Source organism: Lolium rigidum, chromosome 3 (assembly GCF_022539505.1).
Source record: "Lolium rigidum isolate FL_2022 chromosome 3, APGP_CSIRO_Lrig_0.1, whole genome shotgun sequence".
NCBI lineage: Eukaryota > Viridiplantae > Streptophyta > Magnoliopsida > Poales > Poaceae > Lolium > Lolium rigidum.
In genome coordinates, this window is record NC_061510.1 from 355547782 (window position 1) to 355555882 (window position 8101).

Genomic DNA, 8101 nt, shown 5'->3' on the forward strand with positions numbered 1-8101 from the left:
GTGCTTACACTTGTTTTACAGGTTACGTCAGTCGTCAGCGTTGTGGCACGAGATCGATCAATATGGCTATTCTGGAGTGGAATATGATTTTTGTAGTGTTTGAAAAGGATGGCAGGAGTTCAGTGAGAACATCGTTGGGAACATGGCGCATCGCTTCATATGCTTTTGGGATTTGGGTGTGGAGTGTATCTTAAGAAAGGAATTGTTCGGTTGCACGGGCTTTCACATGCCTTTTAGGAGCACATGGAGCTTCTAACAATTAAACTACAAGTTTATGGTCTCTTTGCTTTGAAAGTTTCTACTCCCTCCGAATTCATATTATTTGATACTAAAATAGATGTATCTTAAACTAAATTGTGTCTACATACATCTATATTAGTGTTAACTAATACGGAGTATGAATCAGAGGAAGTAGAATTATTTATTTATTTATTTACGAGGCTGAATCCTACTAGATTTTTTGAAATGATTAATTGGCACTGTGTTTCATAAAGAATATGTTTTAAACTCAAATCTCTTGAAAAAAATGTTTCTCCCATGGCTTCATCAGACAGAATCATATATGATTCAAATGGGTGTGGCATCACAATCCATTTTTTCCTACTTTTGTGTTTTTGCAAATCTCGCCGATCAAAGAGGCCTAGGCATCGCAAGTTAAGTGTCAAAGAAATTTAATTCTACACTAGTGGAGTAGCCTCGGTAAAGTATATGGTAAAGGCACAAGTGGGCCCACGTGAAAGTGGGTGGAGGGACATAGTTAAACCCGCTGAAATCATGATTAACTAAGTGTTTGGAGCAAGAAAATGGCTCACACGCAGCCGTTCTTCCTTCTTTGTTTCATCACACGGTTATTTCTTCTTCTTGACTTGTTGCTCCACACAGAAAGTTCTCACCCTTTTACTGGACACCGCCTCCCTACTCTGCCAATAAACGACTCCACCTCCTTCACGATATGCCCTGCTTCATAGCCAGGACGGAGCACCAAAGAAAAAACATCTCAATCAAGCCACCCCCTCTAATCTCTTGAGAGGGAGGGAAGCCCCCCCCCCCACACACACACACTCCTCCCCTCCGTGTTCATATCGAGGCCGAGCATCAAGCCTCTACCTTTTATCCATAACTTTTTTTCCTAGGATGATAAGCTCTCACTCACTCCTTGGTCCTCCACGTCATTTGGATGTTCTGGAAAGACTCATCATTTGGATGTTGTGGAAAGACGGAAACACTCGAGTGTTGCAGCGCTTGGAAAAGATTGACCCCACCGTCTGCAAGAGGATCACCAACGTGGTCAAGTTGTAGAAGCTCTCTAGTACAATTCGGAGATAGTGTTGAAGTCGTGACGAGTGTTGTTTCTTTCCCTATGTTTCTGATTGCTCAATCACTCATCAGCGTTGGTGGAGCTACGCACAACTTGGGGGTTGTCAATCGTTTAATTTGTACTCCAGAAGTTTCTATATATTTGGTTACCTAACCATATATTGCATACCTCTATTAAGATACTTGTTAGACCATGCATCCTATGGAATCTCAAACGGTATATTTAATAATATCAATAAAAGAGGAACATTCACATGCCCAATAATACATATGCACTTTATAATTCATTTGTGTAATAAATATTTAGCGAGGTATGCGTTTTCCCTTTTTTTAAGAGTTAAGGTGGTTATATTTCTTGTTAGGGGAAATATCCGAAAAACGAAAAACATTTGTGCAAATCATATATTTTCAATGATGTACATTAAAACTATATAGCTAAACACATAATGATAAATATTGAGAAATATTAGTGTATGGTTAACAATGTTAACTAAGTAATATAAATAGTAGATGTTAAAGCCACAACATCGTAAATAATATAAAAAATGTATACAATTTTAGTATAATTATATTTACTCTAACTTTTCTAGGTAAAAAATCTAGTTGGAACAACCATGACTGTTGGATGCAACTGCTCGATGATAAACCATAGTATTGTTGCTCGACTATAGCGTGTATCTTGAAGCCATGGATTGCCCTTTAGTCCCTAATGTCTTAGTTGTCACTGGAAATGTGTCGATGAAGTTGAAATGGGCTGCAGTCAAAATCTTGGCTGTTACATGGTATAGGTATCTCTACATGTGGGGCCCACACATGCGACCACCCATATGAGAAGACTTTCTTCTCCAAATACACTACTAATTAAAAAAGGGAGCCCAACTTTCACACAACAAATGCAAATGTTGTTTATTTGCATATTTAACTTCCTCGAGACGAACTCTTCGAAATGAGTCTAATATTTAATATTTTAAATTATATTCATGATTCGGGATCTATAGAGTTCTCTATTATTTGGGCATTTGTCCGGACACTATGCCCATGTAGTCTTGTGATATGTCATGTTGGTTTTATAAAGTCCTTCTAAATGTGTTTAAATAATGCATGCAATACTGTCAAAAGTATTTTTGCTTTTATTGTCTTTTTACGTGGGGTACCACTGATCCGAATCTTGAGGAAACATGAATAGAAATAACGACTCACGAATTCGCCCCATTTCGACCGCACAAAATTCGCGTCGAGTTGTCACAAAATTAACAAATAATCAAATCAATCGTGCAATGTCAACAATACAAATCTGTCATACATGTTAGCAGTTGTACAGATTTGATGCTTACATCACTGGCCATTAATTCATCAATGGCACATGTATGAGACATCTGCCACCTTAGAAGAAGCAATATAGGAGATTCCTCATGGTGTTTGAACATTTGGCGACGGTGAATGCACTTGTCGGTCGATGGACCTATCTACTTGAAAACACATACGGAATATATGTGTGTGTACAGTCAAGCACAATTCTCACAGAAGTTGCCAATCTTTGAAAACCTCAATCTCGATAAAAAAAATATAGAAAAATACGAGCACATTACTACAAATCATGTTGCTATATGTGCACTCTCATCACTGGTTGTTCTACCAGCTACGATGGTAAACTGAAGGTAATAGTTGTGTTCATGAAACACTTTGTACACCACCAGAACTTTGGCAAGCTCCGCAGCTTCCCACCAATTGTTGTAAGTGTACCTTCATGATGTTGAAACCGTTGTATTTTGTAGTTCTTTTTCTATTTATATCGACACACAAAGCTTTGTTGCATTCTAAGAAAAAAAAAAGCACTCGGTGAAGCTCATTTATGTTTGCTATCCCACAAGTCAAAGCTCATGCACTATACGTGCTCACTCTTTCAACACACATGGCCAACATAGCCGAAAAATGTCATGACGGACCAGAAGAGAAAGATCCGCGAAGAAGTGACTCGTTGAATACTTATGGTCATCGAAGAGGAAGACACATATATAGGATAAAATAATTGTCTCCAGTAACGAATACAAACAATTATTTTGTTATCCTGCCATTGACTAGCATATGGTATGTCCAAACCGGTTCTGCGTTTTCTAATGAGATCAGCTACCGAAACATTATGTTGCCTCCATGGCTCTAGCCAATCAAATCCCAAAGAACTGCCAGTGCCACCAAAATACCAAATACAACAGCCATAAATTCTTGGGTGCTCCAATGCTTGATAGATATGGTCCCACCGTCTGCAAGAGGATCATTGACAAGGTCAAATTTTGGAAGATCTGTACTGGCGTAGGGTTGGGCACAATTTGGAGATACTGCTGTAGTTGTGATGGGTAATGGGTGTTGGTTTATTTCCTCGTGTTTGTGATGGCTCAATCACTCATAACGAGTGACAGAGCTATGCAGAACTCAGCACCCCCCCCCAATTTTAGAGAATTGTTGAACCTTTTTTTACAAGTCTTAGAAGCGAAAATTTTAGAGCATTTAGCCTCCCAAACAATGGTACTTTGAGTCACCCCTATGGGCAGCTATGTCACCGCCCATCACGTATTGTATTTGTACCATCATGATATCAGGACCATTGTATTTTATATTCTCTTCTTCTATTTTAATCGACATGGAAATCTTTTGCATGTTCACAAAAAAAAGCCTCACCGAAGCTCATTTATGTTTGCTATCCCACAAGTCAAAGTTCATGCAATATACATGTTCACTCTTTCAACACACATGGCCAACAATGTAGTCAAAGAATGCCATCACCCATGAGAAGAGAAAGATCTGCGAAGAAGGGACTCGTTGAATACTTATGGTTATCAAAGAGGAAGACACTAAGATAAAACAATCGTTACTAGCAAATTAACAATGAGTCATCTACACGAAACAAATACAAAATCATATTTTACATCATCAACTTCTTATAAGCCTCTCTTATTCTTCTTCCTCCTTGCTCTAATCACCCAATCAAGCACCACCTGCATTTTGGGATCCCAAAGAATTCACCACGAAAAGAGATAACACGGAATAGGATGTCGGTATCTGCTTTTGAAAGATCAGTTTGTTTCGGATGGTCCAAAGAGACCACATGATAGCAGAAAAACCAATTCAGTATAAGGAAAACAAATTACCACTCCTAGATTTGGTCAAAGAATCTCAAGTATGTTTTGTGGATTTGCATGTTGCAAGCAAGAAAAGCAAGTCTCTAGCTATAGACCACATAAAGGCAACACCGGGGCAGAGGAACAACAGATGATCCAGAAACTCCAAATCCCCACAAAACGGTACCATTATGATTATGATGCCGGAACCTTTGTATTTTATATTCTTTTCATCTATTTAAATTTAAATCGACACGCAAAGCTTTTTGTGTGCTCGCAAAAACAAAAGCTCTCAGTGAAGCTCATTTATGTTTGCTATCCCACAAGTCAAAGCTCATGCACTATACATGCATGCTCTCTTTCAACACACATGGCTAACATAGCTGAAGAATGTCATCGCGAAACCAGAAGAGAAAGATCCGGGAAAAAGGGACTCGTTGAATACTTATGGTCATGGAAGACGAAGACACATACTCCACGAACAATTGTTACTAGCAATCAATCATCTCCACGAACAGATACAAACAATTGTTTTGTTATCCTGCCATTGACTAGCATATGGTATAGGTCCAGACCGGTTTTAAATACTGATGTGTTTTCTAATGAGATCATCTACCGAAACATTAGTATGTTGCCTCCATGGCTCTAGCCAATCAAATTCCAAAGAGCTGCCGTGCGACCAAAATACCGAATACAGCAGCCGTAATTTTCACCATCTTACGTACGTTTCACGTACGCTTAAAGAAAAAAAAAGAAAAAAAAAAGCACCTTCTAGAGAAGAAACACCCGCTTCACACGACAAAACATGAGAAAGCTATGCGAGGCAAAATAGAAAAATGAAAAATATAGAGCAAAAATGTGGTGCAAGTCACACGTCAAATTGGAGGAGTATAAAATTTGCATTTCTGTTAGTTTGACACGGGACGGGAGAGCAGTAGAACACGGCTGGCTGGCGGATGCTGACCCTGCTGCCGCGTATAAATACGGACTCCCACTCTCCCAAACCTCTCATCCTCGCCTCAGAATCGAATCAGCCATTCAACCATCCTTCGCGTCTCCAACCACCGCCGGGCAGATCCCCAATTCCACCGTCCTAGCCTCTCGTGCTCGCACCGGAACCCCGAGGAGATTCCCGCCAGTTGAACCGGAGAGATGGAGGCAACAGCAGCGGCCGCCGCGGCGCTCAGGTCGCCCACCGCCGCCGCCGCGCCCTCACGGCGGGTCGCCGGCGCGAGGTCGCTCCCCTTCGAACGGAGGCGCAGCTTCGCTCTCGGCTCCGTCAAGGTAAGCACGACCTCCCAGTCATTGCGGAATCTTTCGTTTCAGTACAAAATTTGGCCGGGACTTATCCCCTATTCAGTGTTCTTATCCATTTTAGCTGTATAAATGTTTCGAGCAAAGAAATGGATTTGGCGCGTCCTGTATGCTGATGTGCTTCCTTGTTTACGATGCTATCCTCAGGGTCTCGGGCGCCAGCAGCTCACTTCTCGAAGGCGAAGCAGTCTCATCAGGGCATCTTCGTCGCCGTCGGAGTCTCTGCCGTCTTCCGCCCCCATCGCGCCGCTGCAGATGGAGTCCCCGATAGGGCAGTTCCTCTCGCAGATTCTCGTCACGCACCCGCACCTGCTCCCCGCCGCCGCCGAGCAGCAGCTCGAGCAGCTCCAGACCGTCCACGACGCTGCCGGGAAGGAGAGCGGCGGCGACAAGCCGGCACCGCCGCCAGGTGGCGACATCGTCCTGTACAGGTAAATTTGGTGTCCTGAACGGTGACTCCGTTTCTCTCGTTGTTTCCGATACATACACCCGGCTGTAAAAAGATGGGATTTGGGTAAATAGTTTTGTTCAGAGTTATCCCGGCACGAGCAGACAACTAGAGGGCATGGCCAATTGGCAGTTGTAGAAGTATCATCAAGCTAGCAAGACTAGCTGGCGTGCTGCCTTCAGCACAGATGACAACCTTTTTCTATGGGCCCTTGCCGACATGGTTAGAAATACACAAATTTACATGACAGATGGAGATGTTCTGAATTGTGTACCATTTTATTGGGTGTGCTGATTGTGTTTCCTGTAGGGAAGGGGGGAAAAGTGATATTTTTCTAGCCTGTTTGATTGGGATAGAGCAGTCGCGTTCATTTTAGAATTGTTTTGCGAGTCATAATTTGCTACAAAAATGATAAGAGTATTCATGGTTTGAGTTGGAGTAGATACAAGTACAATTTGTGAATCGCTGCTCACTGGAATTTCAGTCTTCAATCAATTCTGATAATCCCCTATAAATTATAGAAATATTGGCTAATTTCTCTCTTTTTATTAATAGGCGAATTGCTGAGGTTAAAGAGAAGGAACGGAGAAGGACGACAGAGGAGATACTGTACGCGTTGGTTGTTCAGAAGTTTGTTGAAGCTGGCGTCTCTTTGGTGCCAGCTCTCTCTCACACCATTGATACTTCTGGTAGAGTTGATCAGTGGGGGGAGCATGTGGAAGGGAAGCTTGAGCGCTTGCACTCACAGGAGGCATATGAAATGATCGAGAACCACTTGAATCTCATATTGGGGCAGCGGCAGGCTGATGCCACCGTCGCAGCCATAAGTAAGCTCAGGGTTGGCCAAGTCTACGCCGCATCAGTGATGTATGGGTATTTCCTCAAGAGGGTCGATCAGAGGTTTCAGCTCGAGAAGTCCATGAAGAGCCTCCCTTGGGGATCAGAAGACGATGCGCTCAATCAAGTTATGACGACCGACTCACGGCCCTCGGCCCAGACTTACACTTCTCACCCAGAGGTGGAAGAGTCTTGGACCTCCTCTGACGAGCTCAGCGCGCAAGGGCTTGGCCAGTCTGTCAAGCCTTGCCGTCTTAAGTCGTATGTCATGTCATTTGACCCAGACACATTGCAAACTTACGCGACAATCCGGTCAAAGGTGGCATTTGGCATCATCGAGAAGCACACGGAGGCACTATTTGGGAAGCCGGAGATTGTGATTACTCCAGAAGGAACAGTCGATTCTTCCAAGGATGAGCATGTCAGGATAAGCTTCTCAGGATTGAGAAGGCTGATCTTAGAGGCTGTTACTTTCGGATCCTTCCTTTGGGATGTCGAGAGCTACGTGGATTCGAGGTACCATTTTGTCACCAACTAAGTTGGAACCAAATAGTGTAGATTCATGGCTATGTGTTTGGTCTGAAGTTCATAGGCTTTGCTGAAGACTGTTGTACAATGGAAATTACCCCGTGCTGTATGCTGAGGAACATATGATTCTGGCATCACAACATTGTAAAGTGGAAATGTCATTTAGACTGATATCTAGCTACTAAGATTTTTTAAGATTTGCTCTTCCTGGGGTTGTATGAACTTTCTCCTTGCCCGAAATTGAATTGAGGAGTCCTAGCTAGTTCTTGTCTGAACCTGTTGTCGATGGTGTGTTATGCTATCATGTTTTGAAACTTGAACTATGTTAGCAAATTGCACGTCGTGGGTGATAGTTGTGAACAATATTATAAAATGATTAATGCATATATGATTACCAAAGAACAGGCTTTAAGTTTAACATAAATGAACTAGGTAGTAGATTCATGCAAGACATAGTGAGAGCGCGCGTTCACCACACATATAACTGAACCTTTGTGGGATGGAATCATTTGACTCTGTTCAAGGCATCTTACGTAGCTTT

General features: G+C 42.3%; 1 protein-coding gene across 1 annotated transcript; it reads left to right on the top strand.

The window, feature by feature from the left end:
* The first annotated feature begins 5914 nt into the window (after nt 1–5914).
* Nucleotides 5915–7835, top strand: LOC124704101 (UV-B-induced protein At3g17800, chloroplastic-like). The gene is made up of 2 exons (XM_047236345.1): nt 5915–6178; nt 6751–7835. The coding sequence occupies exons 1-2, from the start codon at nt 6003–6005 to the stop codon at nt 7568–7570; spliced, it is 996 nt and encodes a 331-aa protein (XP_047092301.1). The 5' UTR covers nt 5915–6002; the 3' UTR covers nt 7571–7835.
* Nucleotides 7836–8101: the final 266 nt, after the last annotated feature.

Excerpts from the sequence above, each read along its gene's own strand:
- LOC124704101 (XM_047236345.1), top strand. The coding sequence starts at position 6,003 with ATGGAGTCCCCGATAGGGCAGTTCCTCTCGCAGATTCTCGTCACGCAC. Across the intron at positions 6,179-6,750 it reads GGCGACATCGTCCTGTACAG|GCGAATTGCTGAGGTTAAAG; the intron begins GTAAATTTGGTG and ends TTTTATTAATAG.